The sequence below is a fragment of the Nerophis lumbriciformis genome, linkage group LG18 (genome assembly GCF_033978685.3).
Source record: "Nerophis lumbriciformis linkage group LG18, RoL_Nlum_v2.1, whole genome shotgun sequence".
In the NCBI taxonomy this organism is placed as follows: domain Eukaryota; kingdom Metazoa; phylum Chordata; class Actinopteri; order Syngnathiformes; family Syngnathidae; genus Nerophis; species Nerophis lumbriciformis.
This window is the reverse complement of record NC_084565.2, coordinates 37366360-37387571: the sequence shown is the minus strand read 5'-3', so window position 1 is coordinate 37387571 and position 21212 is coordinate 37366360. Positions and strand designations below refer to the sequence as shown.

The following is a 21212-nucleotide window of genomic DNA, read 5'->3' as shown; positions in this document are numbered from 1 at the left end:
TTATAGTCTGCAAATGATGTGCCGTTGTTGAGTGTCGGTGCTGTCTAGAGCTCGGCAGAGTAACCGTGTAATACTCTTCCATATCAGTAGGTGGCAGCCGGTAGTTAATTGCTTTGTAAATGCAGGTAAAAAGGTGTCTTATGCTTAAACTAAAAATAAACAAAAGGCGAGTGGCCTTAAGAAAAGGCATTGAAGCTTAGGGAAGGCTATGCAGAACGAAACTAAAACTGAACTGGCTACAAAGGAAACAAAAACAGAATGCTGGACGACAGCAAAAACTTACTGTGGAGCAAAGACGGCGTCCACAATGTACATCCGAACATGACATGACAATCAACAATGTCCCCACGAAGAAGGAAAAAAAACAACTGAAATATTCTTGATTGCTAAAACAAAGTAGATGCGGGAAATATAAGACAGGAAAATACCAACAAAAGAGAAAAAGCCACCAAAATAGGAGCGCAGGACAAGAGCTAAAACACCACACAGGAAAACCGCAAAAAACTCCAAATAAGTCACGGCGTGATGTGACAGTCCACCTACTTTGAGACAAGAGCTATAGTGATACATGCTTGGTTATGCGTTAAAGTCACATCCAACAATTGCGACAATTACTTTTTACTGTCAACTGAGTTTATGATTCTTGCTGGTGATGTGCCTACGGATTTTTTCAACGCAAAAAATGTGCCTCGGCTCAAAAAAGGTTGAAAAACACTGGGGTAGACATGCACACAGCAGACACACGTACATGTGAGAGGAGTCAGCACAGGGTCACAGTGCAGATTAAAGCAGGAGCAGCAGCAGCCCTCCCTGGTGGAGGCAGGAGGTCAGTTGCAAGGAGAGTTGGGCAGGAGGATTTAACACACTAAGAAGGGGGCAAGGAGAGTTGGGCAGGAAGGACGCATACTGAGGACTTAGCACACTAAGTAGGCGGTCAGGGAGAGCAGGGAGCAAAATATAATGAATGCAGAAAGAAAAGACGTCCATCTACCTTCAGTCTCCAGTTGTCCTCCACGTCTGTTTTGATGCGAGTGAGCCAAGCATCAGTGAACCACGACGGGTCTCTGTGTGACACACACATGGCACTTTAAAGTTACACTATTTGTCAACCATTCCAAAGTCTCAGGGTGTATTGGGAGTGTTTTGACGGTTTCAGGCCTTGGTCACACTGCTGGTCAAGTCCAATTTTTTCCCCCGTATGTGACCTCTATCAAATGTTTTCCTGTCAAGGTGCAATTCAGTTTTTTTTTTAAATCCGACCCAGATCTACTTTGTATGTGGATATAAGTCAGGTATGTACGTGATGCGACTGCAGTGTGAAAGCTCCGGTCACATTTATCCCCCCAGAACGTCATCAAATAGCGATAAGTGTCGTAATTATTTGCCAAATTAAACGGTTGCAAAATAAATAATTGACAAATGAGCAGAAAACAGGCAAAAATAATGTTTTAGGAACTGGCGTCTATCTTCCACCACTCCTGTCTTCAACTGCTCGCTCTTTGGAGCAGACGTCCTGCAAACTGCAAAAGCCAAAATGCTTGCACTCTTCCCTCTTGATCTTATATGTGCAATAATACCCTTCAGAAAATGTGGACTTTGATTCCACGGAATCCTTGAAATTGACACAAATGCACCAGGACTGAGACTTACTAGAATTGCGGTCATGTTTACGTCCGCAAACACTGCAGCGCGTGTGACATCATGTCTGCATGCCTTCACATTAGACACTGCATTTTTTTTGTAATGTGAACGACCAAATAAGTTCAGGTTTGACAAAAACATTCCGATTTGGACATCCTACCCTGCAGTGTGAACGTTGCCAAAAAGTGCTTTTAGTGAGCCCCACTAGGAACAAACGGTTTGTGCGCGTGTAGCTTTATTGCTAATGAGTTGTTTGATCACGCCTATTACACTTTTTACATACCTCTGCACTTGTCAATCATAACAGATGTTGTATACCAAATACGGAGGACATAGATGCTGCATTTTAAGATGTGTAGTGAAGCCTGTTTTTTAAAGTTATCAGAGGTTTGATCATTTCCATAATACACAACTTCAAAGCAAGCAAACAAGTGAGGGAGACAATATTTCAAGTTAAAAAGTTAATGTACCAATGATTGTGTCACACACACACTAGGTGTGGTGAAATGTGTCCTCTGCATTTGACCCATCCCCTTGTTCACCCCCTGGGAGGTGAGGGGAGCAGTGAGCAGCAGCGTTGCTGCGCCCGGGAATCATTTTTGGTGATTTAACCCCCAATTCGAACCCTTGATTTATCTTACAAATGAGCTCTTAGGACACATTTTACTGAAACATCATTAAAAGGCCACTTTTGACTATTATCTGGCTTTTAGTGGTTTAATTTGCACCCAAGGTTGTGTAATTTGGGATAAAATCAAATGTTTTTGGGGGGGAAACAGGCACAAAATGAACAAATGTGTGAACAAGTTTTGCTTTTTCTTCAGCCTATGCATTTTTTTAATCACCCTGTTCAAAAAGGGTGAGGAGTTGACTTCAGACCAGTGATTCTCAAACTTTTTCCACCAAGTACTCCCTCAGAAAACACTTGGCTCTCCACGTACCACCATAATGACCGACATTAAAAGTTAAAGTTAAAGTACAAGTGATTGTCACATGCACACTAGGTGTGGCGAAATTATTCTCTGCATTTGACCCATCACCCTTGATCACCCCTGGGAGGTGAGGGGAGCAGTGAGCAGCAGCAGTGGCCGCGCCCGGGAATCATTTTTGGTGATTTAACCCCCAATTGCAATCCTTGATGCTGAGTGCCAAGCAGGGAGGTAATGGGTCCCATTTTTATAGTCTTTGGTATGACTAGGTTGGAACTCGCAACCTACCGATCTCAGGGCGGACACTCTAACCACTAGTAGTGTAGTAGGCCTAAATATTCATTAAAAAACAGACAGAGGTTTTATTTAACAAGTATATTTAATATTTGTGTACACTGTAACAATACAGTTTGAACAGTAAAACTTTTTAAATAAAGAGAAAAACTTAAGTAATGAATCGAATTCAATTAAATTATTTTTTTGCATACCACTAGATCAGGGGTGTCAAATTAATTTTAGCTCAAGGGCCGCATGGAGGAAAATCTGTGCAGACGCGGGCCGGACTATTAAAATCATGGCATTAAAACTAAAAAAATAAAGACAAGTTCAGATTGTTTTCTTTGTCCTACAAACACATTCTGAAAATATCACAATAAAAATATAGAAAAAAATACCTGCAGTGGTAAAGTTTAGATCCATGAAGGAAAGGAGTTTATAACTGAATACATTTACATATGCATAAAAATGTGTTTTCTTTTGTATTATTATTTTAAAATGAATTAAGGTTTATGACAAAAATGTTCCAAAACACAATATAGAATGTTAGATATAACAGGATAATGCATACATTTATTTGTTTTCAAAGCGGCTACAAAAAAGTGCGATCCCAAAAATGTATTGTGGGACCCCATTTTTATGACTTGATGGGGTCCCGGGGCCCCATTTTGAAAATTCCTAGCGCAAACACTGATGGAGTATTGGTGCGTGCAAAACAGCAGCAGGCGGCTGGAGTGTGTGGGCTAGTTCTAATACTAATCAAATATCATCCTGGGGGCCATGACTTTCACATCCCTGCACTACATTAAGCCCAGGTACCACAGCTTAGGACTAAAATGTCACATCACATTTGTGACGTACATTTAACACGTGTTTAATGGTGGCATACATTTAAGCTCAATTCTTTGTGTTTTCTCTCACATTTGATGCAGGGCCTGCGATATGGCAGCTCCAGTGGTCAGGTCCTCTGCTGTGCTGCATGGTGCAGAGGTGTTGAAAGTCTGCAGCTGAGAAGTCAAACATTCATACAAAGTGCAGGTAATGATTAAATAAGCTATTTCGACAATCTGATACATTTTTCCCCCCATGATTACTATTTTAGCGTGTGGATGAAGTAACGCATACTACTATGAATGTCAGGTAACCTTCCAACTAAACCCTGCAGTTAAATTCTTACAAGGATTAAACAGCCTGGCCTAATTACGCCAGCTTGTTGTTCAACAAAGCGTTAATGAAATAATGACTTAATTCGATAAAAGGGGCGACAGTTTCACTACATACATATATTTATTGAGCAACAAGTGGTGACGTCAGCCTACGTTATTTCCAGAACACAAAGGAGAGACTACACAAATATCATTACCTTTTTTTAAAACGGGGGATTTTGTCACAACAGCGCGAACCTGGCAACCTTTGGCCAGGTTAGCCTACCGTACTCCTAGTAATGCTGAAAATTATTGTCACAATTAAAGTTGCTAGTAATTACTGTATAGCGCTCATTAAACGTTGTTGTACGTGGACGTTTATGTTTTTTAGTCACATTATATTTGTTATCGGATGGTGAACGTTTCCGGACAACGAGCGCAGGCGCCTACATTATTAGTGTACAAACAGGTGCAGTTGTTTGTTTACGACACTGAGCAAAAACTCACCCATATTATGAGGCTTTCAACCAACGCCGTGTTGCTTTCGTCCATTTATTCCAATAAAGCTAATAAAAGATCAAATATTTCCTCTCCACCTGTCAGCAAACGCCTCTTCCGCTCTCTTTCTTTCTGCATTTGACCTCACCTGCTGTCGAGGTAAAACTGTCACGTCAAAAGCGTAGCGCGGCATAGCTTTAACTGTCGCTGCGCCACAAAACGGCGTAACAGCTATGGTGAATATCGCATCGCCTCTGAGCGCTTTTCGCTTTACACCGGCAGCGTATCCAATCAGCGTTAAGATGCAGCCAGAGTGACGCGTTTTACAGCCAATCAAATGCCAGTACGAGCAACTTTATAACGCCTCCATTGGAAGCGGCTCGTCAAACATTGGTGGAAGTCAACCATCATGGTGGAAGTTTATTATGCATTAATATGAGCACGGAGACAGTCGATGTTGTTTTGATGCTTACCTGTCATATATTTGTCAATATAGACATACTTGCCAACCTTGAGACCTCCGATTTCGGGAGGTGGGGGTGTGGGGGGTGGGGTGCGCGGTTAAGAGGGGAGGAGTATATTTACAGCTAGAATTCACCAAGTCAAGTATTTCATATATATATATATATATATATATATATATCTACATCCTGAAAATATTCAAACAAAACTGTGTTTAGATAATTGATACTTCAAACTTGCATAAATAAATCTTAAGGAATATATCATAACTTGGCTTCTGAGAGCTTCAAAATGTAATGAATAAAATGCTAAAGTTGTTGATAAACAAACAATTATTTTAATAATTAAATCTGGTCATTTTAAATGAATTATTATGATCATTTAAAATTAATTATTTCCAATATGTTTATTTTAATGTATAATTCTATGGTTGGATGTAATAAGGAGTCAGAAAAAATACAAATAAAAATACAATTAATTTTGATGTTTTTAGCAAAATATAGTAAAAATGTATTTAGTTTTTTTTTTTTTTTTTTTTAATTAATAAATATATTTACTTTTAGGTAAGATAAACATAATAATACAATTTATCTCTAGTCTGGATGATTTAATTCTTGTCACCCTGTTGTCCTCCCGTCATAAAAGAAAAGGCTGTCCTCACTTAGGTCGCATGGAGCTGGAGGGGGCGTGGCCTCCAGCTCCGGCTGAAAATCGGGAGATTTTCGGGAGAATATTTGTCCCGGGAGGTTTTCGGAGAGGCGCTGAATTTCGAGAGTCTCCCGGAAAATTCGGGAGGGTTGGCAAGTATGAATATAGATTAGACTTTTTTTTAAATTTTTTTTTTTTTAGACCAGTTGATCTGCCGTTTTTTTTTCCTTTTCTCCTCTGCTCCCCCCTATCCCTTGTGGAAGGGGAGACACACAGATCCGGTGGCCATGGATGGGGTGCTGGCTGTCCGGAGTCGGGACCCAGGGTGGACCGCTCGCCTGTATATCGGTTGGGAACATCTCTGCGCTGCTGATCCGTCTCCGCTCGGGATGGTTTCCTGCTGACCCCACTGTGGACTGGACTCTTACTGTTATGCTGGATCCACTATGGACTGTACTCTCACAATATTATGTTAGACCCACTCGACATCCATTGCATTCGGTCTCCCTAGAGGGGGGGGGGTTACCCACATATGCGGTCCTCTCCAAGGTTTCTCATAGTCATTCACATCGACGTCCCACTGGGGTGAGTTTTTCCTTGCCCTTATGTGAGCTCTGTACCGAGGATGTCGTTGTGGCTTGTGCAGCCCTTTGAGACACTTGTGATTTGGGGCTATATAAATAAACATTGATTGATTGATTATGATTAAAAGTAGGTAGTACAATAAACGTTTCTTTTTAATATCTTTTGAAAAAAATCTACTTCCGAAAACGGCTTACCCAAATTAAGTGTTATTAAACTGGTTAAGTAAGATGAATATCTGAGCGTATTAAATAATCATGAATAAACACTAAGCATGTTATGTAATGAAAATCATTTAAAACGACAAACAGGCCGCCACTTTGGGTTTCTGCGTATATTCAATTTCAATAAATAAGCGGTAGAAATGGATGGATAGATGGAATTCATAGCTCATCCAGCATGTATTCGCGGTCTCTACGCAAAGTAATAATACAGAGTAATAAAAATTAAAATAATCTTTTAATCGGCCCTTTGTAAATAAATAGGATGATCAAATATGTAATACACCAATAAAAATCTAAACTATTAAATATTACATTAAATCAATGCAACATTAAAATCTATATGATCATAATATAGCTTATTGTTTGCAGCTTTGCATATACAAACACAATAATGCTGCAGCGTGTCTAAGTAGTCTTTAGTATTTCTCCTTTTTATAGAATTCATTTCATTCAAACTATTTCTATTAGTTTTAGCCAAATAGTTTGTCTTTTGCGGTTGTCTGCCACTTGTTTAGTGTGCTGTTTAACAATCATTTACACTACTTATATTATATCCCAAAGTAGTGCCGTTATTTTTTCCCCAAAAATAAACCCTATATATTAAAACATGGTATTTTTTAAATTTAATAACATTTGTAAATAATTTAAATGTATCTTTAATTCTTGCTCATCACCAAGGCGCAGAGGTGGGTAGAGTAGCCAGAAATTGTACTCAAGTAAGAGTACTGTTACTTTAGAGATTTATTACTCAAGTAAAAGTAAGGAGTAGTCACCCAAATATTTACTTGAGTAAAAGTAAAAAGTATGTTGTAAAAAAACTACTCAAGTACTGAGTAACTGATGAGTAACATACACACACATATCATATATATATATATATATATATATATATATATATATATATATATATATATATATATATATATATATACATACATTGATATATACAGTATATAATTTATATTTATTTAATTTGCCGTTTTTGTTTACATGTTAAAGGTGTTTTAATGAATATACATGCATGTTTAACACATATAGATTCCTTTCTTTCATGAAGACAAGAATATAAGTTGGTGTATTACCTGATTCTCATGACTTGCATTGATTGTAATCAGACAGTAGTGATGATAACGTCCACGTTTTCAAATGGAGGAGAAAAAAAGTTCCTCCTTTCTGTCTAATACCACATGAAAGTGGTTGGTTTTTGGCATCTTATATGTCCAGCTTCCATATTCGTTTTTATACACTTTACAAGAAATACATTGGCGGCAAACTCCGTAGCTTGCTAGCTTGTTTGCGCAGGCTTTCGGAGACTCTTATTTTGAAAGCGCAGGCGCGATGGAGCGGCACTTTTATTGTGAAGACAGGAACTGTGCAGTCAGTCTTTAGGCTTTTGACGGGGTGTACGGTTGAAATAAAAAATGGTCTTTTTTCCTTCACACTTTTGATTGATTGATTGGAACTTGTATTAGTAGATTGCACAGTACAGTACATATTCCGTACAATTGACCACTAAATGGTAACACCCCAATAAGTTTTTCAACTTGTTTAAGTCAGGTCATGTGACCCCTGGCTCTGTTTGATTGGTCCAACGTCACCAGTGACTGTATTTGTTGAAACGCAGGCACTTTGAAGGTCTGTCTGACAGACCAAAACAAACAAAGCGTGCATTAACAGATCGATAAAAATTAGTAGCGAGTAGCGAGCTGAATGTAGATAAAAGTAGCGGAGTAAAAGTAGCGTTTCTTCTCTATAAATATACTCAAGTAAAAGTAAAAGTATGTTGCATTAAAACTACTCTTAGAAGTACAATTTATCCCAAAAGTTACTCAAGTAGATGTAACGGAGTAAATGTAGCGCGTTACTACCCACCTCTGCCAAGGCGAGTCTCTACTTTTACCGACACTATTAGGTGATGGCCTCACTTCTTTATCTGTGCTCAGACCCTGACCCCATGCTTGACCCGCTGCTGCTTTTAGATGACCTGCAGCGTGATGAGGTGAAGGGCGGCCATGTCAATATTTACTCGGGCAATTCATGACATGGTACTGCGGAGGAGGTCACACCGCCCAACTGTGCGTGGTTCAGTAATGCATTGGAGCGTTTACGGTAAGTTAACTAACACAGTACTTCATCATAAGCTGTCATTGCAGCAGTATCATTTAAAGGCCACCAGGTGGCAGCATTGCTCTGCAGACCTTAAACCTTCCTTAAAAGGGTGAATAGTTTGACATTTTCTGGTTTTAAAATACATATATAGTATATTTGTGTGACAGTTAATGTTAAAATGTTTTTTTTTTTTAAATAATTCTGTGCAATAAATTAAATATTTATGATGGTGGTAAAGTACAGTGTTACTCATGCTTCAATTGGCACTTTTGTCAACTTTGGGTAAATTATTGGCGAGGTCAGCTCTAGCCTACTTTGACGTGGGAGAGATCACGTCAGGCTACAGTCAGTCATGTGATCCATGATCATTTATACCGTTGATCCCTTTATTGATGAGAGCACTGGAGATTTCCAGCAGAGAGAGAGAGAGGAGCTGATGGTGGTTGATGATTAACAGGAAGTTGTCATTTAGATGATGCTGCTGCTGCACCGACTCTTACTTCCTCCAGACATCAGCAGCTTCACCATGCACGCCCTGCACTCCCTCACCAAGCTCAGGTCAGTGTTTGTGCACCATTACATGAAGATTGTGCTCAGTTGTGTTACCAAACTAAGTTAAAACCCCAACATTCTTAACAGTACAGCGCTCTTGTCATTTACAAGATCTTTGACTAGTGTTTTTGCCATGGATTCATAAAAACAGCAGACCACTCTCATCACTTAGATCTTTGACCAACATTTTTGCAGTAAATTCCTAAAAGCAGCAGAGCACTTGTCATATAGTGGATCTTTGACATACATTTGTGCGGTAAATTCCTAAAAGCTGCAGAGCACTTGTCATATAGAGGATCTTTGATATCATTTTTTGCGGTAAATTCCTAAAAGCTGTAGACCCCTTGTCATATACCTGTAAAGGATCTTTGACATACATTTTTGCAGTAAATTCTTAAGAGCTGCAGAGCACTTGTCATTTAGAGGATCTTTGACATACATTTTTGCAGTAAATTCCTAAGAGCTGCAAAGCACTTGTCATTTAGAGGATCTTTGACATACATTTTTGCGGTAAATTCCTAAAAGCTGTAGACCCCTTCTCATTTAGAGGATCTTTGACATACATTTTTGCGGTAAATTCCTAAAAGCTGCAGAGCACTTGTCATATAGAGCATCTTTGATATAATTTTTTGCGGTAAATTCCTAAAAGCTGTAGACCCCTTGTCATATACCTGTAAAGGATCTTTGACATACATTTTTGCAGTAAATTCTTAAGAGCTGCAGAGCACTTGTCATTTAGAGGATCTTTGACATACATTTTTGCGGTAAAGTCCTAAAAGCTGTAGACCCCTTCTCATTTAGAGGATCTTTGACATACATTTTTGCGGTAAATTCCTAAAAGCTGCAGAGCACTTGTCATATAGAGGATCTTTGACATACATTTTTGCGATAAATCCCTAAGAGCTGCAGAGCACTTGTCATTTAGAGGATCTTTGACATACATTTTTGTGATAAATCCCTAAGAGCTGCAGAGCACTTGTCATTTAGAGGATCTTTGACATACATTTTTGCCGTAAATTCCTAAAAGCTGTAGACCCCTTGTCATTTAGAGGATCTTTGACATACATTTTTGCAGTATGTTCCTAAAACAGCAGCACACATTTGTCATGTAGAGAATCTTTGACTAGCATTTTTGCCAAAGATTCCTAAAAGTATCAAAGTGCTCCTGCCATGTAGCTGATCTTTGAGGTTCCTAAATAGCTAAGTAGCGCTCCAGTTCTACAGAGGACCTTTGACCCACCATTTTTGCTCCAGATTCCAAAAAACAGCAGAACCCTTTTGTCATACAGACGATAATATACTAGCATTTTTGCAGTGTCATATACATGATCTTTGACTACTGTTTTTATAGTACATTATTAATAACAGCAGCACTCTACTGTCATGTAAACTTTAAAGGATCCTTGACTTACATTTTTTGTAATACATTCCTAAAAAGAGCAGAACACTTGTCATACAGAGGATATTTGACTACCAGTATGAATGATTAAAAACAGTAATGTTCCTGTCATGTAGGGGATCTAGCTGATATTTTTTTGTAATGATTCCAAAACAGCAGAGTGGCCATGTCATGTCGAGGATCTTTGACTTACATTTTGCAGCAGATTCCTAAAAACTACAGAACAGTCTTGTCCTATAGAATCTAATCCAAAAATGCTGGTCACAGTGCTCCTGTCATACCGAGGACTTTTGACCCAGCATTTTTCACACAGATTCCTAAAAACAGCAGGACCCTTTTATCATACAGATGCTAATATTCAAGCATTTCTTGGAGTGTCATATACAGAAGTGGTTCTCAAATGGGTTGACGCGTACCCCTGGGGGTACTTGAAGGTATGCCAAGGGGTACGTGAGATTTCTTTTTTTAATATTCTAAAAATAGCAACAATTCAAAAATCCTTTATAAATATATTTATTGAATAATACTTCAACAAAATATGAATGTAAGTTCATAAACTGTACATTAAATCAAGTAGGCTATTCCATTCATTACAATGCAACAATGCAACAATGCAATATTTAGTGTTGACAGCTAGATTTTTTGTGGACATGTTCCATAAATATTGATGTTAAAGATTTCTTTTTTTGTGAAGAAATGTTTAGAATGAAGTTGATGAATCCAGATGGATCTCTATTACAATCCCCAAAGAGGGCACTTTAAGTTGATTATTACTTCTATGTGTAGAAATCTTTATTCATAATTGAATCACTTGTTTATTTTTCAACAAGTTTTTAGTTATTTTTATATCTTTTTTCCCAAATAGAAAGACCACTACAAATGAGCAATATTTTTGCACTGTTATATAATTTAATAAATCAGAAACTGATGACATAGTGCTGTATTTTACTTCTTTATCTCTTTTTTTCAACCAAAAATGCTTTGCTCTGATTAGGGGGTACTTGAATTAAAAAAATGTTCAAAGGGGGTACATCACTGAAAAAAAGGTTGAGAACCACTGATATACAGGATCTTTGTTTTGTTTTTTATATAGTACATTATTACAAACAGCAGCACTCTCCTGTCATGGTAGACTCTAGAGCAGTGGTTCTCAAATGGGGGTACGCGTACCCCTGGGGGTACTTGAAGGTATGCCAAGGGGTACGTGAGATTTTTTTTAAATATTCTAAAAATAGCAACAATTCAAAAATCCTTTATAAATATAAATAAAAACCTATCTTTTTTCCAAATAGTTCAAGAAAGACCACTACAAATGAGCAATATTTTGCACTGTTATACAATTTAATAAATCAGAAACTGATGACATAGTGCTGTATTTTACTTCTTTATCTCTTTTTTTCAACCAAAAATGCTTTCCTCTGATTAGGTGGTACTTGAATTAAAAAAAAAATTCACAGGGGGTACATCACTGAAAAAAGGTTGAGAACCACTGCTCTAGAGGATATTTGTCCAGCAGTTTTTTTGCAATAGCTTCCTAAAAACAGTAGTGTTCCTGTCATGTAGGGGATTTCTCTTACATTTTTTGCAATGGATTCCAAAACAGCAGAGTGGTCCTGTCATTTGGAGGCTCTTTGACTTACATTTTGCAGCAGATTCCTAAAAACGGCAAAGCATTTCTGTCACGTAGAAGACGTTTTGACAGGCATTTTTTTATTAGATTCCCCCCAACAAACAGCAGAGTGCTTTTGTCCTATGGACGATTTTTGACTGGTATTTTTGTAGTACATTATCAAAAACCGCAGAGCACTCCGGTCATGTAGAGGACCTTTGACTAGTATTTTTTGCTGCAGCTTCCTAAAAACAGCTGAGTGTTTCAGCCATGTGGAGGATCTTTGACTTACATTTTTCCGCCAAAATCAGCGACGTACTCCTGTTCTATAGAAGACCTTTGGCCATACTTGCCAACCCTCCCGGATTTTCCGGGAGACCCCCGGAATTCAGCGCCTCTCCCGAAAACCTCCCGGGACAAATTTTCTCCCGAAAAACTCCCGAAATTCAGGCGGACCTGAGTGACGTGTTGACAACACACAACAACAGTGACTACCGTAAAGCAGTTCGTCTGCCGTAAACAGCAATGTTGTGACACTTTTAAACAGGACAATACTGCCATCTACTGTACATGCATATGTGACCCACCCATAATGTGTCACATTTTTGTGTTGATTTATTTATTTTATTTTGTGGTTTGAATTCGTTTTTGGAGCTGTCATTACACATTTATCAGTATTCACATTGGTCAGTAGGGGGCAGTAGGGCGTTTCTTCCCAATTGAATGCTATCACCTGCAGACCGGAAGTGTCTTGTCATTCTGATGAGCGCGACCAGTCTGTGAACAATTGAAACGTCCTGTGTGCTTTTTCCTCCTGTATAACAGGTTAGTTTTGGTGAATCAACTCACTGAATAATATCCATGTGATCTTTATAAGTACACATTCTGATGGTGGAGCCTAACTCTAAAGTGTTTGTGAGTTGTAGTTTGTAAATGAACACTGAAATTCAAGTATTTATTTTATATATATATATATATATATATATATATATATATATATATATATATATATATATATATATATATATATATATAATTCACTGAAAGTCAAGTATTTCTTATATATATATATATATCTTAACCACGCTCCCCCCCCCCCCCCCCCCCCCCCCCCCCGAAATTGGAGGTCTCAAGGTTGGCAAGTATGCCTTTGGCCAGCATGGATAGATTCCTAAAAACAGCAACACATCATCACACATATCACATAAGATAGGAAGCAGTCCTTTATGCAATTAGAAAATAAATGAGAAGTAGTGTCAGACATCATTAGCATTAAATGTAAAGTAGCAACAGTGGCTATATATATATATATATATATATATATATATATATCCATCCATCCATCCATTTTCTACCGCTTATTCACTTTTGGGGTCGCGGGGGGCGCTGGAGCCTATCTCAGCTACAATCGGGCGGAAGGCGGGGTACACCCTATATATATATATTACAAAAAAAAGAGTGTTTATCTTAGAGTTGTGTCACCTTGCAGGTCGCACCGTCTTCCTTATCAAGGTCCAGCAGGTCAGGGTCACCTGGGGCCCCCGGCACCAGACGCAGCTTGTCTCCTGCATCAGCCGCCACCGCCCACTCGCAGGATGGTGAGCATTTCTTGCTTTTACGTTTCTGACACACACTGAAGTCCTTTGTTTACTTCAGACCTTCTGTTGGTACTCAAGGAGTTTCTGAAAAACACTGTTTGTGCATTTCAGGAAATGTTAGGAATGGGCTACGGAAAACGTTTTTTAAGATTCTGGGGGTGATCCGGATCATCTTCTGGATTCAGGATTTTTTTTGGGGGGGGGGGGGGGGGGTCTCAGAGTGCTTTCTTACTTTTTATTACCAAGTCCTCTTGAGAAGGAGCATCATCCGCAGTGGAATCTGATTGAAATGAATGATCATTTGACAGCAGTAATATTGTCAGGCTTGCTACTGACAGTTTGCTCATATTTGGCTTTTCCTGTATTTTAACTCCTGTCCAGTGTCATTTGTAGTTTCTACTTACTGTGTTCAGAATCACTTCCTGTCTTGGTGCTCTTGTTTTGTCAGTATTTCCTGTTTGGTCTCTGTGTTTTCAAGCACCTTTACTTCCTGTGCCATGTCCTGTCAGCACACCTGATTGAACTACTTCCATTTATTGTACTTTCTAGACTGATCCATAGTGTGCAGTTTTTCTTTGTTCCCTGCATCCTGGACTGTTCAATTACTTTTACTTGCAAGCTGTCTGCTATCTCTGCATCCTTGGGGTCACACCGCAAGCAACGCTCACCAGATGGCGACAAATATATAACATATAAGTTGTAATTACGTACTGTTATTTTTTTATATTGCACATAGCTCAAAGTGATAGACTGACACACAAACTCTTGAATCTCCAGCTTTACAGATGTCATCTTCCCTCATTTATTGGTCCGTGCCATTTTTAATGGGTTTTTTTAATACAATGAAATATCAATCAATCAATCAATCAATGTTTATTTATATAGTCCTAAATCACAAGTGTCTCAAAGGGCTGCACAATCCACAACGACATCCTCGGTACAGAGCCCACATAAGGGCAAGGAAAAACTCACCCCAGTGGGACGTCAATGTGAATGACTATGAGAAACCTTGGAGAGGACCGCATATGTGGGTAACCCCCCCCCCTCTAGGGGAGACCGAATGCAATGAATGTCGAGTGGGTCTGACATAATATTGTGAGAGTCCAGTCCATAGTGGATCCAACATAATAGTGAGAGTCCAGTCCATAGTGGGGCCAGCAGGACACCATCCCGAACGGAGACGGGAAAATATCTGATTTGTTTTTAAAATAGTGAGGCAGGTGTAATCAGATGCAGGTGAATGTGTATATTGTATGTTCATACAGTACAGGCCAAAAGTTTGGACACACCTTCTCCTCATTCAATGCGTTTCCTTTATTTTAATGACTATTTACATTGTAGATTGTCACTGAAGGCATCACAACTATGAATGAACACATGTGGAGTTATGTACTTAACAAAAAAAGGTGAAATAACTGAAAACATGTTTTATATTCGAGTTTCTTCAAAATAGCCACCCTTTGCTCTGATTACTGCTTCGCACACTCTCGGCATTCTCTCCATGAGCTTCAAGCACACCTGTGAAGTGAAGACCATTTCAGGTGACTACCTCTTGAAGCTCATGGAGAGAATGCCAAGAGTGTGCAAAGCAGTGATCAGAGCACAGGGTGGCTATTTTGAAGAAACTAGAATATAAAACATGTTTTCAGTTATTTCACCTTTTTGTTGTTGTAAATAGTCATGAAAATAGAGAAAAGGCATTGAAGGAGAAGGTGTGTCCAAACATTTGGCCTGCACTGTAAAAAAATATATATATATCCTCACTTCGAAAAGCTGTGCTCTACAAAAGGTGGCCATTGTAGCTATTAATCTTAACTTCTTCATTTCTATTTATGTAAAAAATCAGCACAAATGATTTGTTTTTGATTTCTAGGTGTTTATACATTGTGATCCCCAGTTAATTGCTGATCAATTTGAATTTTATAATTCATAAATGAGTACATTTAATTGTAATATTCAGTATCAAATGATTCAAGTTGGTCAAATATTTATATAGTTTTAATAAGATTACTTTTTTGTTGTTGTAATTTTCAAAATTGAGGCACTCTAAAAGTGTTCTGTTACAGACTAAAACAATGTTAACAAAAGGTATTATTTGTTGTAAGTTGATATTTCTTTCTTTGTGTTTTCTTTAATGTTAATAAAGTTACAATGTTATACAGACAACAGAGAGAATGCCTGCTTTAGACCAACAGTAGCAAAGGTTGTAAAACTGCTATAACAAAATGACACTCCCTTTTATTGTGGCTCTACAAGGTCATACTGTAGTTATCTACTTCCTGCTTCTCATTTCCTAATTGTTACTTTGTATTGTTTCCTGCAGGAGCCTGCACACGTGTGTCCGTCAAGAGAAGGTGTTTGTCCCGTGTGCTTGCAGACCACCTGCTTCCCCGTGCAGACCAACTGTGGACATTTATTTTGTGGTAGGACGGACACGCAAACAAAGAGTGACGTCTGTTGATGTACGACACCACACAGGCATCTGTTCCATCTTTTTAATCACCACCGTTGCCTCGGTAACATTGCCTGCCTGTTACAAGTCAAATGTAACATGCATCATTTGTGCAGGGCTTGTTTCATCATACAAGTTCAGATAACATCTATTTTGCTCAATTCAATAATAATGTTTGAATCAAATGAGAAACATGGAACACTCCCATGTCAACATTCTAAATGGTTCATTCCACCTTGAAGCGCAAACTCAACATGGAATTCTACACTGTTCACTCATCATCAAAAGTCACATTCATGTATTCACAGTGCCGACATTTGAAAAGCATCAGTCGAAGTTATGTTAAAGTTTCACTTTTGCATTCTCACAGCACATAACCGTGGTGCGTTCAAGGGACCTTGATTAAAGTTTGATTAAAGTGTGTCACTAGTTTTAACCCACTAGATTCTATAATAATTGTAATTATGGCTTAGTTTTTTTAAACAAATGATACATCCCATTTTTGTAGTTTCTCATTACATGTTGGAAAAGGGGTTGGGTTAAAAATAATCTGCTTCTTCCTACTCCTTTTCAATTTCATAGAAATGACTAACAATTCATTCACCTCCCGTGTTCAATTTGTACACAATTTAACTCCATCCATCCATCCATCTTCTTCCGCTTATCCGAGATCGGGTCGCGGGGGCAGCAGCCTAAGCAGGGAAGCCCAGACTTCCCTCTCCCCAGCCACTTCGTCCAGCTCTTCCTGTGGGACCCCGAGGCGTTCCCAGGCCAGCCGGGAGACATAGTCTTTCCAACGTGTCCTGGGTCTTCCCCGCGGCCTCCTACCGGTCGGACGTGCCCTAAACACCTCCCTAGGGAGGCGTTCGGGTGGCATCCTGACCAGATGCCCGAACCACCTCATCTGGCTCCTCTCGATGTGGAGGAGCAGCGGCTTTACTTTGAGCTCCCCCCGGATGGCAGAGCTTCTCACCCTATCTCTAAGGGAGAGCCCCGCCACCCGGCGGAGGAAACTCATTTCGGCCGCTTGTACCCGTGATCTTGTCCTTTCGGTCATAACCCAAAGCTCATGACCATAGGTGAGGATGGGAACGTAGATCGACCGGTAAATTGAGAGCTTTGCCTTCCGGCTCAGCTCCTTCTTCACCACAACGGATCGATACAGCGTCCGCATTACTGAAGACGCCGCACCGATCCGCCTGTCGATCTCACGATCCACTCTTGAATTTAACTCTTTAAATAATAAAGTTGTCATTATAATAATTATCCTACATGAAACAGATAATCATACAAAATCTTATTAAAGTTTTCTTGGAGACAATACAGGATGTGTTTCAAAAATCTAAGATATACGATTAAATTCAAGACGGTGAAGAAATATTATACTTTCTGATTTTCTAACTTTTCATAAAGCAAACAAAACGTTTTGTTTGAGTGATCACAAAGTTTATGGACACTCACCATGAATATCATTGATTGATTGATTGAGACTTTTATTAGTAGGTTGCACAGTGAAGTACATATTCCGTACAATTGACCACTAAATGGTAACACCCCAATAAGTTTTTCAACTTGTTTAAAGGGGAACATTATCACCAGACCTATGTAAGCGTCAATATATACCTTGATGTTGCAGAAAAAAAGACCATATATTTTGTTAACCGATTTCCGAACTCTAAATGTGTGAATTTTGGCGAATTAAACACCTTTCTAATATTGGCTCTCGGAGCCATGTTTGGTCTTTATAATGGCCCCACTCACTATGTTTACATGCACTAAAAACTACAACATCAAGGTATATATTGACGCTTACATAGGTCAGGTGAGAATGTTCCCCTTTAACCAAATGAAGCCATTAGTAGTTTTTCGTGCATGTAAACATAGTGAGTGGGGCCATTATAAAGACCAAACATGGCACCACAAACAAAACCGGGTTTAGAGCCACACAAAGTAATAATAATAGTAATGATACTACTACTACTAATAATATTTAGCCAATATTCTAGTTTTATGTAATAGGGCTGTCTAAAAATATAGATTTTCGAATGAATCGTGATTCTTATTTGTAATGAATCTTAATCGATTCAAAAATCGTTTAATTTTTTATTTGTCCTGTGCAAACATAGTGTTGATGTAGATGATCATATGTGCTGTACAGAGAAGTGTTGAATATTTCTCTTGTTGCCTTATTTCTATTTGACTTTATTAAATGTTTGGGAAGCATTTTATGAAACAAAACCTGTTTTTTTTAAGTAATTTACAATAATGTACACATTTATTGCAGCTGTTTATTTTATGGGGCAATGTAGTTAATCATAGAACTGGCACCCAATGTTTTTCAAAAGTATTAATTTCCAATCGAGAATCGATTCTGAGTCGATTTGTTACTCCAAGAATCAAATGGTGTGGTGCCCAAAGATTCCCAGCCCTAATATTTAGTACCATGATTCAAGAGGTAGTCACCTCAAATGGTTTTCACTTTCATGGAGAGAATGCCAAGAGTGTGCAAAGCAGTAATCACAGCAAATGGTGGCTATTTTGAAGAAACATGTTTTCAGTTATTTCACCTTTTTTTGTTAAGTACATAACTCCACATGTGTTCATTCATAGTTTTGATGTGACACAATGTAAATAAAGACAACACATTGAATGAGGAGAAGGTGTGTCCAAACTTTTGGCCTGTACTGTATATTCTAGTAATAATCATCTACACCTTCACCTTTTATGACAGGTGACCCACTTAGGCACATTGTTATAGGGGCGTGGCACAAGAAAGAAAAATAAGAAATAAACTAAGAGTATGTTGTTGCAGCGCCATGTTTGATGGCCTATTGGAGACACGGCACGTGGTTGGACCCAATCAGCTGCCCTCTGTGTAGACAAAAGGTAATGTACTCTACGTTTATTGTCCTGCATTATGAATAAATAAAATGCCTCCTCAGGTCAGCAGCTTGTGTCGTCTGTTCAACAACACCCGATCAGACCAGCAGACCAAGGCAGTACTTGGGGACATAACGGACTACAACAAACGCTATTCTGGAGCGCCAAGACGGGTCAGTGGTTTTACAAACCTTTCAATTCTCGCTCCTTGTGCTGCCCCCTGGTGGTAGTATTATGTTATATAGAGCAGTGTTTTTCAACCTTTTTTGAGCCAAGGCATATTTTTTTCCATTGAAAAAATCCGGAGGAACACCACCAGCAGAAAACATTAAAAAATGAAACTCAGCAGCCGATACTAACAGTAAAAAGTCATCGTTGTTGTTTACTTTGTAGCCGGTTCAGTTTTAGTTTCATTCTGCATAGCCTTCCCTAAGCTTCAATGCCTTTTCTTAGCGGCACTCACCTTCTGTTTATTTTTGCTTTAAGCATTAGACACCTTTTTACCTGAACACTGCCTCCTGTTGTTGTCTGCATATTGTGATCATGACAAAGCAATTAGCTACCTGCTGCCACCTACTGATATGGAAGAGTATTACATGGTTACTCTGCTGAGCTCTAGACAGCACCGACACATTTGTGGATAATAATTACTGGTTTGCAAAAAAATATTTTTAACCCAATTAAGTGAAATGACAATCTCCCACAGCACACCAGACTGTATCTCAAGGCACACCAGTGTGCCGCGGCACAGTGGTTGAAAAACACTGATATAGACAGTCTTCCAACAGCAGCAGACTGGTCAAGCAGAGGTGGGCGATACAATTCTTGAGACTTAGCACTGGCTCCCTGTTCATTTTAGAATTGATTTAAAAAAAGTTGCTGTTTGCTTTTAAAGCTTTACATGGACTGGCACCTCATTATATCTCGGACCTCATCCAAATTTACACTCCTGCGCGTGCTCTGAGGTCCGAGAGCCAGCTCCGGCTCGTGGTGCCCAAGATTAGACTTAAAACCAGGGCCTTCTCTGTGGTCGGCCCTAAGCTCTGGAACACTCTGCCCCTCCATGTTCCAACTGCTCCCACAGTGGACTGTTTTAAGTCTCGTCTTAAGACCCACTTTTATTCTTTGGCTTTTAACACTACGTGAGTTGTGTGGTCCTGTGTGTTTTTAAAATGTTGTTCCAACATTCATTCTGCGGCTGTAGGCAACCTCCAGATGCACGCAACAAGATGGCAGTAGCTGCAGTTGTACTGGTTCACAATGAACACATTAACACTATAAATGCTGACGGAGCAATTTGCACCTTCCATCTGTAACATTAAAAAAACGACAATCTTCATTTCACTTTCTCATGCACTCCAAATCATTTAGGTAAAAAAAACAATCTGGCCATTAGAATCTAGAATTAAAGCATTTTCCGAAACGTGTGGCTTTAAAAACCTCTAAAGGCTTAGTGGCCACATGTGTGGACAGCACCTTTTAGCTCTTATTTCCAAAATTGTGTACACTACTGAATTGGGGTCTTATGGCTGCTTATGTGGACACTTATACTGCCATCTGGTGGTGTCAGAAGAGTATAACATACAATGGAATTTGGGGGAAAAAAATGTAAAAATAAGAATTAGCATGTCACTAAACATGAAGTACACGTTTGTGTACTTATGGACTACCGTAAGTACATCATATCAAAAGATGATTCTTAATTTTTATTCTAATTTGGGTCCAATAAGCCCAAATAGCAAAGAGAAATAAAAAAAAAGCATGTAAACAAACAGCTCAGGCCTTAAGAGGTTAAATGTGATCTAATTTCTCCCAGATGAGAGACTACCTGTGTGACACGCCGCTCCTCCTGCAGCTGGTGGTCCGCCACCTGGCCACCATCGGGGGGCTCGTCTGGCTCTTCTTCCTGCGGGTGGCGCTGTGCTGCGTGGGCGCCGTGGTCTCCATCTCCACCTCGTCGCTATCCTCCAGTCCCCTGAAAGCAGAGCCCTCCCTGTGCAGCCTCCTGGGGGTCTTAGATGACCTGGTGGTGGTCAGCCTGCTGCTCCTCTGCGTCATCAACGTCAACCAGCAGATGGCGCCAGAGAGAGCGCACAATGCGAGCACGGGGGAAGCCGTGCCTTCAGGTTAGCGTCCTCTAGGGGAGAGAGTTACAATTTAAACTGATCATTTCTCTTATTTACATCATATTGTTATTCATGTTTTATG

General features: G+C 39.2%; 2 protein-coding genes across 4 annotated transcripts in view; one reads left to right on the top strand and one right to left on the bottom strand.

Moving 5' to 3' along the window:
* The window catches only part of hook1 (hook microtubule-tethering protein 1), a 19939-nt gene extending 15237 nt beyond the window's left edge, over positions 1-4702 (bottom strand). Inside the window, exons 1-3 of one of the 2 annotated variants that reach the window (XM_061978288.2) lie at positions 4499-4702; positions 3768-3853; positions 992-1064 (exon numbers count right to left, since the gene is read on the bottom strand). In XM_061978288.2, coding sequence (XP_061834272.2) covers positions 992-1064; positions 3768-3853; positions 4499-4543 — 204 coding nt within the window. In that variant the 5' untranslated portion in view covers positions 4544-4702. The remainder of the gene's footprint in view (positions 1-991; positions 1065-3767; positions 3854-4498) is intronic. The other variant, XM_061978289.2, reaches the window with a different exon arrangement.
* The window catches only part of LOC133617911 (E3 ubiquitin-protein ligase RNF170), a 22332-nt gene extending 1120 nt beyond the window's left edge, over positions 1-21212 (top strand). The window contains exons 2-9 of one of the 2 annotated variants that reach the window (XM_061978291.2): positions 3779-3884; positions 8349-8514; positions 8987-9072; positions 13564-13672; positions 15996-16095; positions 18937-19010; positions 19067-19177; positions 20821-21212. In XM_061978291.2, coding sequence (XP_061834275.2) covers positions 8987-9072; positions 13564-13672; positions 15996-16095; positions 18937-19010; positions 19067-19177; positions 20821-21135 — 795 coding nt within the window. In that variant the 5' untranslated portion in view covers positions 3779-3884; positions 8349-8514 and the 3' untranslated portion in view covers positions 21136-21212. Of the gene's footprint in view, positions 1-3778; positions 3885-8214; positions 8515-8986; positions 9073-13563; positions 13673-15995; positions 16096-18936; positions 19011-19066; positions 19178-20820 lie in introns of those variants that run through there. The other variant, XM_072915116.1, reaches the window with a different exon arrangement.